General features: G+C 51.1%; 1 protein-coding gene across 4 annotated transcripts in view; it reads right to left on the bottom strand.

Moving 5' to 3' along the window:
* Positions 1-9,113: 9,113 nt before the first annotated feature.
* CLEC16A (C-type lectin domain containing 16A) overlaps positions 9,114-18,598 on the bottom strand; it is a 53,094-nt gene continuing 43,609 nt past the window's right edge. For 3 of the 4 annotated variants that reach the window (XM_072982790.2, XM_072982791.2, XM_020808412.3), the window contains one exon: positions 9,114-12,656. In XM_072982790.2, coding sequence (XP_072838891.2) covers positions 12,289-12,656 — 368 coding nt within the window. In that variant the 3' untranslated portion in view covers positions 9,114-12,288. Of the gene's footprint in view, positions 12,657-17,132; positions 17,254-18,598 lie in introns of all 4 variants that reach the window. The other variant, XM_072982792.2, reaches the window with a different exon arrangement.

The raw sequence follows: 18,598 nt of genomic DNA, 5'->3' as shown, positions 1-18,598 counted from the left end.
CCTCCGTCACGTGGATTCGATCTTACGACAGCTGGTCGTCTGACCTTGCAGCACAGAGGCTTCTGCGGTTTAACCTGCAGTGCCACCACGTCCTACAGAGGCCTTAGAATCGGTGTTTGACTTCGGGAGTTTCTTTCCCCACATACCCCCTAAAATCAAGTTTCTAGACCTCAAGATATGTTTGGGGACAAGAGCTGTTTGACCTCTCAAGATGCTGGGGCAGAGTTTGGGCTAAATATCCAGAGCTTAGCTGGCGAGCTTTTGATCCTTTTGTCATCTCCCCAGCCCTAAGGACCAGCAGAATTTCTCCAGAACGTCTCCTTCCTTGAGGAAGCTGGCCAAAGTGACTGCGAAACGTTTGCATAAAATGGGTGAAATAATAACACAACCACACCACGAATAATTGCACAGGCCAACCTCCTCCCGAGGTTGAGGCAAGCTGGAACACATCTGGAATGTGGGGCAGAAGCTGTGGTTTTGCAGGTAAATCATGACTGATCTGTGACCCAGAGTCGCCTTTTGAATCCAAAGAGAACCGAATGCGACTCTTTTCTCGTCACGGCTAGTTATTCTGGGAAGCCACAGCTCTGCAAAAAAGAAAGGAAGAAAAGAAAGTAAAGAGAGAGAGAGAGAGAGAGAGAGAGAGAGAGAGAGAGAAGCCTGCAGCGGCTCTGGGAATGCAAAAGTGAAACTTAAGCAGAAGAGAAACTAGGGGAAAATGCTGGCCAAGCAGGAGAGGCGAGGCGGCAATCCATGGCCAGCGCCCATGGGGATTGGTTCCCTTTGCACACACCCCTGTTTGTGGATTTCGGAAGCCAGGAGCTCAAGACCAAGGAGATGCACCAGATGTGAAGTGGGGAGAAAGCAGCGTTTGTGAAAGGAAACCTGGAGCTTGCTGCCCCACCGGCAGGCGCCTGCTGTGCTCCTGAGTTTTCCAGTAGAAGTTGGGCAATGGATTTCTTTGGAACCACTGTGCCCATCATCCCCTAGCAGGGTGCACTGGGGGGGGGAGTTCTGAAGAGTGTCGTTTTCTTTTTTCTAAAGGCTATGTGGTCCTCCTTCAAAAACCCCAAAGAAGGGCGGGTAGTCGTTCAGCCACTAAAATCTCAAAAACAGACATGGGCTTTGGAGTCACAGCAGATGTTCGTTGGCGGTGAATGTCGTCGGGGCCAGTGTTTCTCTCTCTCTTTTTCCATTTTTTTTTTTGCCAAAGTTTCCAGAGCAAACCAAAGCCACATTCATGCCAACAAAAATGTGTTCTGAAAATGGACACCCCGGGTGACTCAGAGGCAAGTTATTTTAAGTCCCCGTTGGATTAAAAAAAAAGCCTTAAAAGGTGTGGACGTTCCTTAAGCCAAACTGTTCCTAAATGCAAAAAGGAGAGCCTTCTCTAGGGAGCTCAGCCGGGTTGGCACAGAAAGACAAAATCACCTTGCTAAAGACCTCCAAAGCTACCCACCTTCCCTCTTGGCTGGCCATCCTTACAAACAACCTTGTAAGGTAGGGCTGTTATCCCCTCTCCCTATGCCAGACGGCGGGGGACCGTGCAACTGTGAGCTCGTGAGGGGTGCAAGTCCCCGGGGCCTCGATGGTTCCTTTTCGGATGATTCCATCGGTCGGGTCGGCCTAGCCGCGTCCTCCATCAGCTGGTTGGGGATGATGGCATTCAAGTCCAGCACATCTGAAGGGCGTCTTGTTGAAGGAAAAACCTCCCACAAACTGTACACACAAGACTATCCCCATGGCACAATGACAGACTCCGTTTGAGAAAGAAGACATTCTGTTCCCTGCACGGTCATGTCCATTGCTCAAGAATATATAGTATTTTTTTTGCTCAAGAAGACGCTCTGTACTCTTCTGCTTCCCTTGCGCGCAACCACCTTGGGACCACTCGTTGGGTAAGCACCCTTGGAGGAAAGGGCTTCTCACTTCCTGGGCAACCTCGCCTCCTTCTTGTGCTTTAGAGACTCCTGGTCCGCTCAGTCGGTGAGAGCAGAGCTCAGGAAAGGGGCCGACACTGGCAGTGGACTGTAGCTGGGGATGATGGGAGCTGCCGTCCATAAAAAGCAACATTTCCAACCTTGGGCCGTTCCCTCCCGAGTCTCTATTTAGACCCTAGCATGACTTTGTGCTGGATTAACCTTTATCATATTCTGCTGTATTTCACGAATTTCTACACTGTCTTCCTCTAACCAACCGATGGAATTCACACAATACGCAACACGCAGCGTGCAATCAAAAACTGAATCAAAGAACCCGTTCTTTGACTAGAGCCTGGGAAACGCCCGGCTGTCCGCGTCAAGAGTGAAGCGCTCGGAAGAGCATGTGCCGATTATCCGCCGAGATGCCTGTCTTTTAGGCTCATGGAAGCGTCCATGGGGTTCCAAAGTGACCCCATGAAGAGCGTGATCTCGGAAGCCTTGTTGGAAAATCCCAAGAAAAGGGGAAGAGGCTTAGAGGAAATCAAAAGGTGAGGCTTAAAAGGATTCATACAAGCTCACACTGGAATTCTGAACCTGGATGAAACTGCTCTGGGTCAGAATCAAACCAAGTTGCAAAAATAAATGATTAAAAAAATACCATACACTATGTACATATTGCACAGCACCGTTGTTATTGCTGTTCTGCACTGTGACTTCGTTTACATTATGTACTGAGTTGATCAGATAGCAAACTCATGCGCTGAATGTGAAAGAGAAAACAGCTTTTGGTCCGGGCCTCCCTCCCTCACACACACACACACATACCCTCCCTCCCTTCTCTGCCAAATGTGCTTCTTCTTATTATGGGTTGGCAACCATTCTCACTCATTCAGCTCCTGGGGCCTTTTGAGGTCTACTTGCCACGCAGGCATTTTTCCCCCTCTCTCTTTCTCTTTTTATTTATGGCACTCTGGTGTTAAAAGTGAGGCCAGGGGGAAAAAAGGGGGGGGGGAGGCTACTGTGCTCAGAGCACTCTGGAATCACATGTGATGATGGCCTTGCAGGATAGAAACAGATGCTACCAGCAAAACCCCATTCTAGCAGGAAAGCACATGAGTGTTGGAGAGACGTGATTCAAGCTGAGTTTCGGAGCTAAGGGAAGAAATCCATGTTATAGAGATCCTGTGATTAGAAAAGGAAATTCCTTAAGGGCTGACTGTGGGTGAGGAACAGAGCAACACCTTGTCTCACCCCCGGGAGTTGGCGGAGTAACTTCTTTTGTTTTATGACTGATTTTCTCTGAGTCCATCACATCTCACCAACACTAATGGTTTTTTAATCCCTAATGATGCATCATCTATAATGTCTCTTTCTGTTCTGGGGAATCAGGCTTTGAGGAAGCCTTTGCTTGAGTCCTCAACCTCAAATGCAGAGCAAAGAAAGCAAACTTGCAAAATCTAGAAGGAGAAGAGGAATTCCTGCCATGACACTCACTGACAATCAGCCTTTAAGGACTTCTCTCTTGTAAAGATGGGTTCTCTATCATTCTTTTTCTGCTTCTAGAAATGTTAAGAAGAGGCCAAAAAAGTCTCTATTTCCTTTCTGAACGGCACAGTTCAAGTTTTCCTCTGAGAGAGTCCACCTCCAAATCCAGTCTGGATTTCATCGTGAACACAACCCTTTGGAGGAAACGGCTATTCGCCCATGCATCGCCTGGTCAAGGCGGCCATCTCCGAGGTGGGAGATGTATGAGTTTTGAACGCCTCTTGCCTGTTTCATTCCAAGATCCTGCCAGCCTCCCTTGTGAAGCATCGCCAGGCCTCTGACATTCTCCCTGGCAACGAGCCCAAGCTTAATGGACCGATCAAGGAGCGAAGCAGGCAGGTGGGTGACCCCGTTGGGGGGGGATGTCCCTCCACTCAGCTGGAATTCATGCCTCTAAGAAATCTCACCACAGGAAAACACACACACACACACACACACACACACACACACACACACACACACACACACACACACACACACACACACACACACACACACACACACACACACACACACACAGAGAGAGAGAGAGAGAGAGAGAGAGAGAGAGAGAGAGAGATTGTGCAAGGCCCCAAAGCATAGGAAACATCATCCGACTGAGTCACGACTCTCCCACCAGACTCCACTCTGGTTCGGAGGCCCAATATTCAACAGCTGCACCTCCAGTAAACTGATCGCCGTGGGATGATGGTTTCTGCATGGAGGGATGCCCTAGAACTCCTCTGCTGGGGGTGCCGTCCAGCAGGACGCGGCATCTTGAGGATGAAGGGTCTAACCAAGAAGCAAGGCTACTTGGAACGCTCGAGACACTAACTGGAGGGCACACGGAAGTCATAACTTTTAAAACTCCCGACTTTCTCAAGCTCTCACCGTGTGTACCTATGCCTCTGGGTATCGCGCATGTGTGGATGTCACTGTAAAAACATTTTTTTTGGGGGGGTGTGGTGGGGACAAAAGGGAGCACATGCATTTCTGCGAGGCAAGAAGGCATTTTTTTGCAGGGGCTAGACTCAATGGGGGGGCCTTCCAGCTTTGCACTTCCAAGGTGATGAGGATGATTCCATTTTTGGATCCAGCCCTTGTGATCTGGAGGGTATCCTTTTTGACACCATGGGGCTGGCCCTGCGATTGTATGCTTTATGTTCTTCCTTTTCTGTTTTTGTGGTTGTTAGGTGCTGTCAAGTCAACTCTGACTCATGGCAGGCCTGTGAACGAGAGCTCTCCAAAAACGTCGTGTCCTCAGCTGCCCTGCTCGGCCCGTGTAAACTCCTTTAGGAAGTATTTGGTCTTCCTCCGTTCCTGCTGCCTTCTGCCTTGCCTAGCGTTGTTGTCTTTTCCAGGGAATCCTGCCTTCTCATCATGCGCCCAAAGCAGGACAGCCTCCGTTTTGTTAATTTTGCCTCCAGAGACAGTCCGGGCTTGATTTGATCTCGGACCCCCTTTGTTCGTTCTTCGGGCAATCCAGGGGACTGCTTTCCTCTGGCACCACATTTCAAAGGGATCCATTCATTTCTTATCAACTTTCCTCGTTGTCCAGCTTTTACACCCGTACGTGGCGGGCAGAAATGCCGTAGTGTGGATGGTCTTGGTCTCCAGTGACCCATCCTTGCATTTGATGACCTTGCCTCGTTCCTTCACTGCTGTCCTTCCCAGTCTCCGTCTTCTTCTGATTTCTTGGCTCCTGTCTCCATTTGGGTGGATGATGGAACCATAGAATACGAGACCTCTTAACTATTTCAATTTCTTCATCATTACCAAGTTGTGTCATTCTTCTGGACTCATGATTTTGGTCCTGTTAATGTTCAACTGCAGTTCACCTTTCTTCTTTCACTTTCACTAAAAGCTCGAAGTGCAGAATTCAGTTACGAGCAAGATGTAAGAAGAGGGTTGGACTAGCTTCTTATTTTGGGGTGTGTGTGTGTGTTTGTGTGTGATGGAGAGAGGCAAGGGGCTTCCCCCACCACTAGCTCCTGCTGTCCGAGGTGGCCACATCTCTGTGCCTTAGGGCTGGATTGGCCCCAAGACCATAGGATTCTTCATGCACAGCTAACTCGGCAATTATTCATTGTGAACCGAGATACTAGAGAAGAATTGTGAAGCAAAGGAGGGAGAAGGGCAGGGTGCGAGGCGACAGTGGTGGTGTAAGTGTGTGCCAAACTTAGAAACCAACGGGCCATGGGTCAGCAAAGCCCAGCAGCCATGATGGTTGCTAGATTCTAGGATTTGAAGTCTAAAACAGCACATTTCCCCAGCTGTCTCCCTCCCTCCCTCCCTCCCTCTTTCTCTCGAGAGGACACCTTGAAGGAAACAGAAAAAGCTTTTGATACTGGTTGTGTTTTGATTGCTTTGGGGGCATGGAACTGCTTTCTCCTTTAGGAACTATGTCACTTCCGTCCAATTTTTGCCCCCACCGAGAAGAGCGGGTTGCCAAAGGCCCCCGAAACCTGTCCATCTGAGCTGCAGGGAAGCAGCATCTCTTGATTACAACAGTTTTCATATTTTCCCCCAAAGGTCATTTCAGGTCAGCTTGGAAGCCAAAGCTCTGATCTCCACCAGGTCCTGCTGGCTGATCCGGGGATCCAGGGCGAGGCTTTCACTCCCCTCCAACCTGCATTTCCAGCATTTCCAGTCATAAACTGCCTATCCAGTCGTAAAGGCTACTTTTGATTTGGCCCCAAACCAGGGGTCCAGCAAGAAAGGAGGAAATGTCTTTTGCTTTCTTTGTGCAGCAAACTCCGCCTGGCCCGAGGCACGATTGCCACGAGTCAACAAAACAAAACGTATTCCCCCTCGGGGTGAAAGAATGTTCTCTTCTCCTCCTCCAAGAAGTCCAACCGTCATTCCAAGAAATTCACACATTTCCTTTTAAAGACAGGGATGTTTTTTCTTTGACCCGGGAATGACACACAGTTTCCTTTCGGGGGAAAAAAAAGGCTTTTAAAGCTTTCTCAGCTTTCCTAAGAAAAAAAGAGTCCCCGGACGAAGTGCTCTTCTCTCTGAATATTTGCAAGGCAGAGGATTCAGGAAGATTAAAGAGAAGAAGCAAACGGCAAGGCCTTGCTGGAGAGTGTCCTTTGCTGGACGGAACGGAGGACAGATCCGCACAACATGGACTGTCATGCTGGCCGCTGTTCCCCTCAAGACTGACTCATCCCAAATGAATGGGGTGAGGGGTGGGGAGAGAGACGCTGTCCTGATGTTCCCCGGGAGTGCTAGTGGCCGATATGGGACCGTGCATTTGAACACCCCATTTTGAGCACCCCACAAAGGGAGGGGATCCTGCTTTCCGGGAGCGGCTCTGTCCTCTCCTGCTGAAAGAAGCATTGAAGCGTCATGCGCTCAGCACCCCACTCCATGGTCTGCCTGTAAAGCCAGGATAAAGGCAGTGGTTTGAAGTTTCCAGAGCCCTAAAGAACAGAGAGAGAGTTCCCACCACCACCACCACCACCACCACCGATGGGTGTGGATGCTAAAGGAGTGAGCTGTTGGCTGAAACGCTTTTAAAAACGATTTCCTCAAACTTGTCAGAGGCTTCTTTATACTCATCGTCCTTCGCTTTAGACATTGTCTTTTAATGATGTGAACCAGGGTTGTCTGCTCACTGTTTTAAACATTAAATATTTTCTTTCAATGTTGTAAGCCGCCACCTTGGGTACTTGTCAAGGGGAAAGGTGGGGTAAAAATATTTTAAATAAATACATAAATAAAGCTTCATAGGACTGCCTTCTCATTTATAGGCTTCACCGGCCTTCAAAATGTTGGAGGGAGGCCCTTGCTTTGATCTCACTGCCCTCAGAGGGAGGATGAGTGAGAAGCAGAGAGAGGGCCTTCTTGGCGGCTCTGGAACTCCCTGCCACTGGAACCTAGGCCAGGCCCTTCTCTGTTTGTCAGGCCACAAACAGACAAGGACCTTTTAAAAAAAAATACCTATGGCCACAGGTGCTGTGGGGTTTATTTTCCCTTTTCTAAATATGTTTTTAAATTGCACCTTTTCACTTGACCACATTAGAAGGACCGAAATTCGTCGGCTCCCATTTGCCTGGCTCCACCCTTGCTGCTTTTCTGTGTTTTGCTTTTTGGCCTTACGTTCATTTTTCAGTTTGATGGCTGCTTTTGGGACTCCCAAGTCCTAGGAGAAAAGAGGGGACAGGAAGCCAAGGAAGGAAGCAAGCAAGCAAGCAAGCCAAGAAGGCAAAGCCAAGTTTTGCCTTTCTGCGGGGTGATGTTCAAATACCAGCGGTGAAAATCGAAGGAGGAGAAGCAGCCTGGAGCCAACGTGTGCCACCAAAGCCAAAGGGCGCCCGTCGGCTGGGAGAGCAAGCCTTTCCAGGCCAAATTCGATGTCAAGGAAGCTCTGGGGAGACCAAGAATGTCAAGCGTGTGGGATCGCTGTCAGGGAAAGCGTTTCCTCCATTTAGAAGGGAGGGAACCCATACAACCACAGATTGGGGGGGGACACCAACGTACAACAGCAAAAGAGAGAAAGAGTATGGCCAGCTGAAGAACCATTTGGGATCGGGACCTGGGTAGGACCGGGTTTGGCCCAGCAGGGCCTGAGGTTCCCCATCTGCCTTCCACCATCATCCCACCTCTGCCCCTGCAGTTTTACAGCTGGAATAACCGCCCTCCCACATTCGCTTGCAGCAAGAAGAAGCCTCGCTGGCCACATTGGCAGGGGATTCTGGGAGTCGTAGTCCAAAGTGGTCATGTTTCCAAGCTCTGTTCTCCCTTCCTTCCCTCATGCAGACATTGCATTTGTATTCAGGATGGCTTGAGACCTTCGCCCGACCCTGTTGTCCCTTTCTGATGAAAAACGACCTCCCGGTTTCTCTTCCTTCTCCAAAACGCGATGGCTGACTCAACCGTTAAAAGACAGCGAGGGTGAAGTCAAAATCATCAGGGCTCAAAGAGGACAGGCCTCCCAAGACATCCCTTTCCTCTGACTTTGGGGTACGCTCTTCCCTCACAACCCAGGCGCCCCATGCCCTCAAAGTTACCTTCCTTCCCCTACAAAGGGCAGATCTGCATTTTACAGTTGAAGCTTGGGAAGTGCACTTTGGAACAGACGAGGGAGTAGGGAAAGCGTAGCCCTCCAGGATTACAACTCCCATCAGCCTTGGTCCAGGGAACCAAGAGGCCAAGCGGGAAGGAAAGGCTGTCAGCCAGCCTTTGTTCAGAGTCGTTTTTTTTCTTCTGTGTTTCAATCCCTGGCCTCTCCAGAGAAATGCTGGGTGCCAAAATGCCCTTTCAAGGACCCAGAAAGAACCCGTTGAGGCTGGAGAGCCCCTCCTTACCTGGCACTGAGCTGGCCGTGACTCAACACACTTGATGAGCAGGCAATAGATAGGGGCTGAACTTCGTCTTTAATCAACCCAGTACTGTAAAAAAAAAATCCCCACCCCTTATCATTTTATGAGCAATTGATTACCATGGAAATCTTTTTCATCTTTCTTCATCCTACAGTAAAATTTCAACCCCACCCTTACATGAAAGATGACTCGCACTTCCTCCCTCTTTCAGGAAAAAGGAGGGAAAAAACCCAACACCCCAGAATTAAATCAAAACAGGATTGCGTTTCTGTTTTATTGCTCCATCACTGAATGGCTATGGAGGGGAAGGTGACATAAAAGTCCCACGTCGGGAGCGTGCAGTTCAGGTTTCTTTATTGAAAACGTTTAAAACCCACCACCTCTCACCTTAAAAAGGAGAACTATTTGCAGGTGAAGACTGGCTAACTCCCAAGGGTTAGTGGGTTAAAGTTCTAGGAGAAGTAAAACACGTCCCCCATAGGAGAATGGCCTGGCTAATTGCCAGCTTGCATTCAGGAAGCACTGGCTTCTCAATATATCTCAGTATCTGGTAGACTGCTCCGGAAGATGGAGGTTCTGCTTTGCCGTCTGGACCCTCCTCGGTGGCGGCTGCCTCAGTTTGCCTTGTTTATCGTTTATCATGGAGATCTCCAAAGAGAAACATAGGAGGGGTTGACTCATTTTATTCTAGCAACCCCTTTGTGCCCGAGAGAACACGCCAAAGAACTCAGATACATTTCTTGTTGCATCTTAGAGAGTAACACGCTTTCCCTGGTGTAACACTGGTGGCCTGCATCCCACACCTTGATGTTCATCTGATGCCCAAGAAAACATGCCACGTTTTAAGGTGCCACATGACCCCTTTGTTCCTTTGTGCGGGCAGAGGAATCCACACACATGCAGGTCCAACAAACCCACCACCTTCTCCATCGCTTCTCTTCCCAGTTTTACAAGTAAAACACATTTTACTCTCTGCCGAGAGACACTCCATTACGGACTAATTATTGTACTTCCCTCCCAGAGTTGGTCGTTATTCAAAGGGCAGCTGCCGCTGCAGTGCAGAAACTAATCCATCACACACACCCCACACTGTTTAATTACCCACATCATTACTTTATGAGCTGCCTGGTATTGATTTCAGAGCAAAGGAGCTATTTTTGGGCCCTGCCATATTTTTCTCTCCACCGGTAGAAAGATACGACCTCCAGGTCTAGATCTGTAAGCTGTCTTCTTCTGGGCGATGATGTGCTGGGTCTTTACGTTGCTGAACGGGCGCAGGGTGTCATCATCTCTCTTTTCAGACTGGTCCCCTAAACCCCTGGGGGTATCAAGTGTAGTGGATCCATCTGCCATCATCCACCCTTCGTCCGAGGCAGCTGACCGGCTGCACCGGCCAGAGGTAACCTTGTTCTGCTAGTGTTTTTCTGTTGCTGGTCTTAAGAGGCACAGGATCACGACCCTGGAAGGCACACATAGCCACCCTTGGATAACCCTGTCCTTCGAGAGCAGCTCTAGTTCCTGTTTTAAAGCTGTCCAGACAGGTCAGTTTTACTGCCTCTTGTGGTCACAAATGCCACGGTTTAACCTGAAAAAGGTTAAGACAGGAAGACGGGTCCTGGAAGTTGGGTTGGACGGATAGCCTTCTGGCTGGTTTCTCGTCCATGATCCGTCCTCACTCCCCAGAGCGCTTAACTTATGAAAGTCCTACTCAGATAAAATGGAAGGGGCTTACACCAGCACTGAGCACAGAAGGCCTGGAATGAACTCTGAGAGTGTTGCCTGAAAATAATGAATGGGCATCTTTTTTTTAAAGCCACCAACAACTGCAGGACGGAACCCCCATCAACTGAACAACTTTAAGGCCGGTATCTCTGAGATTCACCCAAAGGACTCCATCTGCCTTCGGGCAGTGTTTCTGTAAATACAGCAATCAGCAAAGTTAGTAGATTCACTGCGTTGAAGATTCCTGGGTGATTCCTCGTTCCACGGAGGAAGTGGCGATTCCAACATTTATGTGGCAGAAAGCAACACACGGTGGAGTCCGAACCCAGGCTGCAAAACTGTGGCAAGCTCCTCACAACAGGCTTGGAACCTTGCAAAGAGCTGTGCTGGCATCCACTTCACAAGAAAGGAAGACAGTTACTCTGCGAATGTTACTATCCTGCAAACCATTTTCCTGCATCCACCAAGGAAGCATAATTTGTAAATTTTAGAATAATCTGGATTTTGCATCTGGAATGAAAATGGGGACATTCAGATTCATTAAACTGATGCAACTGATGTCAGGGTCTGGGTTCGCCTTAAATAATCCCTGGGAGCCAGGATGGTAAAGGTGCTCCTCCAGGTAAAACTGGAAAGCTAACATTTATCCTGAATGCTAACTGCCGCTATTACTGGTGAAGTCTGAAAACAGACCATGGAAACGATGTAGAAACTTGTAAAGAAAAGCTATAGCTGTTAGGAAACTGGAAGGCACAGGCCCAAGATGGGTGCAGGGAGAATGGGGGAGCGCTCAGCAGCAGGAAACACCTATGCAGGTAGGAAGCAAAGTGGACGGATGTACAAGTCTGTAAAAGAAATCTTGTTTGAAAGCTACCCCTGCCGGATCCGTCCCCCACACAGAAAAGATGACAAGCACAGCAAAGTAAGTGAGAACACTGGTATGCTAAAATATTGTACATTCTTCTGAAATTCTTTACACAAAACTATGCCTAACATTTTCCCGTGATTTCATTCAAATAAGCCCTTGAAAATTACTGCCAAAATCAGATTTTGTTAATACAGATCTCTCTGTCTGCAGCCCCTTCCCAACCACCCCTCTCCCTGGCAACCGGTGTGCGTACAGCTTTTGAGTTAAAATCATGACACACAGAATACACACAGGCTGAATGTTAAAGTCTAGCAGCGCTAAAAATACAAGCGGGCCGGCTCGGCCATGTGTTCCGTAGATGACTCTCACGCCTTCCAAGCAAATGAGAAATAAAACCGTCCGAAGGAGGCTCAATGTGTTAGAGCGTCTGACATCATGGGCCAGAATTTTGGCTGGAATTTTGGGCTGGGGTAAAGGTAGGACGAATCCCCTCTTCTCAGCTTCCTGAGTTTTCCTTTTCTCCAGAGAAGCAGAGACCTCCCCCACGTGGACAGAGAACTGGGTCAGACCCCCAACTCAGTGGGGTTCTCATGGCTTGGCTGCAGTTGGTGCGTTTGCCAATAAACAGGTTCATAACACAGAGAACTGCACAAAAGGTCTTTCTTTAAAAGTGGCAAAGGGCAAGGATTCCAGAGCCCAGATCACCGCCACCACTCTGAACCCCAGGGTGCCCTCCGTTCCCAAGTCTCCGTGGGGTTCCTCTCATTCCCCCTCTCTCGTTTCCTTTGGAAAAAGAAGCCAGAAGAAGCTTTAGGGTCAAGGAGACTCCGTCAAGGAGGACTGTGGGATGTTGCCAAACAGGAAGCCGCTGTCTCCCTCAACCGCTCTCCCGTGAGCTGGCGTTTGGTCTCAGGCCTCTCCGTCATTCTGTGTCACCAGCTGAGGAACAACTCGCGTGGCCGCAGTGGGGCTCTGTGCAAACCTCTGCCTCCGAGGCCGCTGGCGGCGGTGGAGGCAGGCCCCCGACGGCGAGGATGCTGTCTGGATCGACCGGCGGCACCAGCGTCAGGGACTCCACGCTCGGCGTGTCTGCGCTGTCGTTCGAGATGAGGGAGATGGTGGGCTGGGGGGCAGGGATCAGGCTCGGGGACAAGTTTGCCTTCTCCGCATCGGCGTTCTTCCCGAGGATCTTGCCGGGCTTCGGGGCGAGTTCGGAGGAGACCTCCGTCCTGGAGAGGTGGCCCGAAGATGAGGTGGAGGCCTGGGGCTGCTCCAGAGCGACCGAGTCGTCTGTGGGACAGAAAGAGGAGAAAGAGCAGAGGAGATCTGTTAACGTTTGTCCTCTACGCGCCCGGCCCTCCTTTGCAAGAGAAGCCTTGCAACGTGGCACCCTAAAACACGGGCGGGTTTCACGTGGCATGAGCTTCGGTGGACGGCAACCCACGTCTGCAAGCGCACAGAGCAGAGTCCAACTAGAGCTGTGCTGATGTGTGTGTTTTTATAGCACACCTTGCAGGGTTTTCTGCAACCAGGATCCCCCGAGGATTCTCGGAGCGACAATCCCAAAATACTCAGCAGAACACGGCAGGCCCATGACGTTTGGCCTACACTTCAACACCACCCCTGCCATGAAGCACACGCACCTGGCCACCCCAAGGTCTGTCAATGACCCTTCATGGGCACGGACGCCCTCTCGCCACGCTGGCCCCTTTTCCAACAGTGTTCCCCTAGTGTAACTCAGCAAAGGGAAGCAGACCACCCCCCCGGCCCACCTCAAAAGCCTTGTCCTGCAGACTCTTCACCTGGAGGTCGCACAGGTGATTTCTGGCAGGACATGGGGAACCTCCCTCTCTCACCTCCTTGCTGCCCAGCAAGAGACAGTCTCTCGGACACTGGAGGGGACCTGCAGCCATCCTGATGAGCAGCAATGGGTGGACTCAGCTGCTATGAATGGCTCTGATCGCTTTTTGGGAGCGATTATTAACACCTGGACTAGCGGACCCCCTTGTTCAGCTGTTAAGTAACTCAGATCATCAGAAGAGCCCTGAAGCTGGCGGTGACCCGAGGCCCATCTAGACCGACGTTCTGTTCCCACATGTCTTTGGGAAACCTACCAGCAGGGCCCCGGGTTCAAGCGGACCTTCCTATTTGTGTTCCTGCCCAACGACCACACTTTTCCATGGCTGACTCTGGAAACGCTTAGCGCTATGTCACACCAGCAAAATTACTCATAGCGTGATTTTCTTTCTTGGCCTGAAGGCCATCCCAGAGCCTTGTTCTCCTCTGGAGATGCTCTGGAAGGGGCTCTTGAAAGCAGAAGGGGGGGGGAAGGAAAGTAAATGACTTTGATCAGGAAGGCAAGAATGCCATGCTCCCCAAAACTAAAGTAGCTCCTTAGCACAAGGTATTTGCAAAACAGGCTTGGAGGCAAAGCGACAGAGGGGATGCGCTGTGAACAAACTTCCTCACTTGGACATAATGAACAGAAATCCTACCAAAAGCCAAAGTGCAACCCCCCCTAAAAAAAAGAAAAAAGAAACACCACCCTGAAAAGTAACCAAATTAAACTAAGTGAAGGAGGTGACAGACAAGAGTTCCTTTTGGGTCTAAACTTTAATCTTTTCCCACCCCACCCTCCCTCTCCCTCTCCCTCTCTCTCCTCCTTTCGAAGGGCCGGCCCTACCATAAGGCAAAGAGGAGGGTTTGCTGCCTCCAAGCAGCAGCTGGGGGGGTGGTCACGAAAAGGCAGCAGCCAGGTTTTTATCTCATTTATTACTTGTTGTGAGTTTCCTGCCAGCGCGTGGGAGAGATGCCTGGGAGGTTTCGTGGCCTCCTGTGCCAAAATAAGTTGGCCGTCTGAGGGTGTTAACGCGCCTTGATTGAGCTGGGGTGGTGGGGTGTTTGCTTTTTCAGCCTCTGGCAGCCAAATGTCCAGGGCTGGGCCTGCCAGCCCCCCCCCCCCAATGTGCTTGCATTGCGATGCAGGGGAAAGACGCTGAGGTTTTCGTTTGGGTCGCCAGCTCTGAGGAACAACTCTTTAAGAAGAAGAAGAAAGGGTTTCAGAGGAAGACAGTGGCCAGACGCTCCTCCTGCCTCCCGGGGGTCCTTCTGATGCTTCAAGAGCAGCCGCTGAGAACTGCAAAGGAAGTGATCTGGGGCAGGTGTGAAAAAAGCCAGCGCGGGCTGAGAAAAACACTGACGTTTCCTTGAACTCAAGAAGGCAAACACTGGCAGAAAAGTTCAGAACGTGGGCAGGTGGCGCAAGCGGGGAGACGAGGGCCTGAGAGTGCCGAAGGGGGGCGCTGGGCACCTCTCCTCCACCCCGAGGCTGGCTTTTGCAGCAGCCGAGCGGAGGAGGGAAAGGGGCCGAGCTCTCTGGACCAACCAGGGAGTGGGAGGAAGCCAAAACGAACAACATCAACCCTCGGCCAGCTTTCTGCCGGCTCAGTTCAGATGCCCAACTCTCTCGTCAGTTGGTCTGACATGATGATTAAACTCCAGGATATAAATCCTGGAAGATCGCTCTCGCCTCTGCCCGGAGTCTCGGAAAAGCACCCAGAGCATCTGTGGGTCCTTGGCCTGTACCAACTGCAGGCGTGGCCGCGCAAGAGAGCAGCAGGGCGAGATGCCTGATTTGCTTTGGTCTGAGGGGCAGAGTCGGGGCAGCGACGCCATGGACAAAACCAGCCTCTCAGCCGTGGGGCTCAGGAGACACCAGCGATCCCCGCAGAGCTGGGAAAAGTTTACATCTGCAATGTGTGTTATCACAGCAGGATTTCTTGTTGATCTACAGTCCGCTTTGCGCCACGCTCTGCTGCTCTGCTGACCGAGACGCCCCAGATTCACCCACCCCGCGTACGCATTGGCCATACAAAGCCCCAAGTCGTGGGGGCTACTGGCCCGGCTGCCTGAGGACATTTGGGGAGTGGCCGTTGTCAAGAAAGTCAATTTCCCCCAAGCTTTGCCTCCTGTGTGGGGTGAGGTGTCCCTTTGCCCTGGATTCTGGGGGTGCTCAGAGGGGGGAGGAAGCAGGCTTAGGTTCTTTTCCTTACTCATGGGCAAGCCAAGGCGGCACGGGGCTGTCCAGAGGATGCCACAAGGTTCCGGATGGGGCTTAGGGTGGCCTTGCCTTTATGGGTGCCGAGAAGCGGCCACAGACTGTAGGGCTCGGGCTAGCAAAATCACAGCAGCCGAGGGAGGCCTTTCCTGCCTCCTCGCCCGGGCTCCAGCGTCCCACCTGCAGGCAAGAGGCGGGCGGCCAACCGCAGCCACCCTCCTAAAAATCGGTGCCTGCAACACAGGGCGGGCCAGAAAGGGCGACTGTCAAGAAGGCTCCGCCTGGAGAGGCCTTTTTTTGTCCCTGCTCCAGGAATCCGCCCTCCCTGGCGACCCGGTGCTCGTCTCTGCTGTCAGGTACGCCGGCACGCCCGAGGCATTTACTTATTCATGAACCGACCTTCTGCAGCACTTTTCCGTCTGGATGCATCGATGCGGTGGGGCCGCTGGCCGACGCCGTTCGGGGGAGATTAAAACTGGCCCTTCAGGCGGCCGCCAGCGGTAACAAGCAGAGGCTCTGGGCGCAGCAGTGGCGGCCAGAGAGGAGAGGTTTGGGAGCCTGCCTTCCTTCCTTCCTTTCCTCCCCCTTTTCCTTTATTTTTATAGGGAACTCCCTCTTATGTGTCCTTTGGTTCATGCTTATAGGAAAGCAGACAACCTCGGAGCCCTTTTCTATGTGATTTCTCCACAAGGTATTTGGACAGAGTTGTTTGCCTTTACTCTGCTGTAACTTCTACGTCAAAGAGAATGGTTGCTTCAAAACAGATGAATCAGGCCCTCGCTCTCAGCACGGCTGTTCAAGCCCAATCGCCGTCCCCCGTCAGCCTGCAGGAAGGGCACAAACCGAGGGGTGCAGCTTTGCCCAGCGGGGGTGGGACTACAACGCCCATCATCCCGCCACCAGTGGGCCAAGCGTTGGCACAGAAAACGAGACGGCAGAACAGGGAACCTAAGGCAGAGGCGGACCCCTCTCGGTTAGAGGCAGCCAAATGCAGCCCTGAGAGAAGGAGACAAACGTTTTAAAATACACGCAGGGAGGGAACGAAGTGGACCGTGACTTCTCAGAAAAGCAGGTTTGCAAATAAAACCATGCAGCCAATGCATCCCACACAGAACGAAAAAGAAGGCCAACACAACGGCGGAGACGCTAAACGCAACGTGAAAATAAATGTGAAAATAAACAGACCCCGTTTGCAGCAAAAGGAATGGCTGGCCTACAGCAACTCAGTGCTCAAGAACATGGTGTGGGCGCACGCATGTCCTCTCCTGCCTTGAATAGCCATCTAGAGGCCGAAGAAGAACACACGGAAACCCTCCTGTCGGTCTCCCCGGGACTGCCCCGTGGGCTGGCGTGGCGGCTGGTTAGAAACATGGATGCTTTTCCAGAGGCCCACCCCGAGGGGTCTCCTGCTACCTCAAGGGCCACAGAGATAGGGATGTGGGTTGGTGAATCCCGTCCTTGCTCACCAGGAAAGAGCCTCGAAATCACTCCCCGACAACTGCTTGGACCCTTTGAGTCCACTGACCCCTCCCGAAAATTCTGCACATAAACTGGGTGACACATATAGGGCGACGGGCACCAGGGCTGCGCATGGGGAGGAGTTCTGCATGGGGAGATTCCCTTGGCACACAGGATGGGAGAGGCAAAGAAAAGGCGCACAGGTGCACGCGCACACACACACACACAAAGAAGCTGATGGAAAAACCTGCCTGAAGGGTGTTTGCAAAGGCTGCGGCTGCTGCCGTTGGAAGACCTAAACCCAGCGTCCACCATGATCGTCGGCCTCGGAGAGACTGAACACCCGACGCCGTCCTTTCCTGTCCGGCCTGACTAGAGGGAAGCACAGGGATCGGTCACATGAAGCTTCCAACAGGGAGGGTGGGGTCGGGGGGTCGGAGGGGAGGGCGATCACAGGAAGCAAACAGGAAGGAAAACACGTTAGCATAATCACGAAACAACCACGACAGAGACACATCAGGAACACTCGGGTCTCTTGGCGGGCTCCCTCGCCTTGTAAAATCTTGGAGGAACGTGGCCCGGGAGACGTGCGAGGCAACCCACGTCAAGCAGCGAGAGAGACGTGATGGAGACACACAGAAGACGCGCGACAGACGGCTGCAGCATGCGTGCGCCCATTCATTCTTGATGGCCCACTTAAAACATGAAGGAAGGGCAATCTTTTACAGATTTCTGGTTGGTTAGCAATATTCTATCCCACTTAGAGGTAATAAATTGTCCCCAGTGTGGCTCCATCTCTCCAGAGCGGGTCATAAATTATCATGCTGGGTAAATCCACCCCTTTTAGAAGGGGAGTCTGAAACACTGCCCTTGGATAACAATCAAAGCTAAGTGCAGCCTCTTTTCTTTCTTTTTCCCTGTCTGGTTAAAGATCCAGTGCCAAGCTATAAAACTAGAGGAGAGAGACATGGACAGAGGAAACCACCAAACTCAGCACACAGACAAAAGATTTCTGGGGAAGAGCCCATTGGTGCGCCCCCTTCCCTTCTGGGATAATTAAAGGCAACTCATTAAGAAAAGGAGACACAAGGGAGACAGAAGACGACCCATTTCCACACATCCTCAGGGCTCTGAACCCCGCACACCCGACCGTCTCCTCCTCAGCTGTGCCACATCAAAGCTGCGGGGAACTTGTGCAAGAAGACTTGAGCAAAGGAAGTTCCCGGACTCTGACTGGATTCTCTGCAGTCATGATTCACAGGAACTCTACTTTGGCATATGTAAACACAAAGCAGTGAAATATACAAAAGTAGAAAAGTATAGAGCCACTTTGTATTTATATATATGATTACATTCCCGGTATGATCCAGGATCAAGGGATCTGGCCTTCAATCGAGACATTTTGAATTTCAGCAGCCACTGTCTCAGGCCTTTGACCGTCCTGGCTACTGAAGTCTGAAACCTTCAACAGGTCAGCAGTGGAGAATGGCTGCTCGAGAACTTAGATCTGCAGTTTTCACACTCCATTAGACCAAGGGCAGGCGTCGGGAAGACCAGGGACCTCATTTGAAGCCAGTCCAGAACTTCTCTTAATCAGGGTGGATCTGATTTAAATCATCATTTATTTTATATATATATTTTAAAAAATTCTTGATTTTTGTGCCCCCTGCCCCCAAACTAAAAATTAAAACAGGTAGTGGCCTTTCAGGAAGCTAGG

This window comes from Pogona vitticeps, chromosome 13 (assembly GCF_051106095.1).
Source record: "Pogona vitticeps strain Pit_001003342236 chromosome 13, PviZW2.1, whole genome shotgun sequence".
Lineage (NCBI taxonomy): Eukaryota > Metazoa > Chordata > Lepidosauria > Squamata > Agamidae > Pogona > Pogona vitticeps.
Note: the sequence above shows the minus strand (reverse complement) of the source record. Positions and strands in the feature narration are given on the sequence as shown.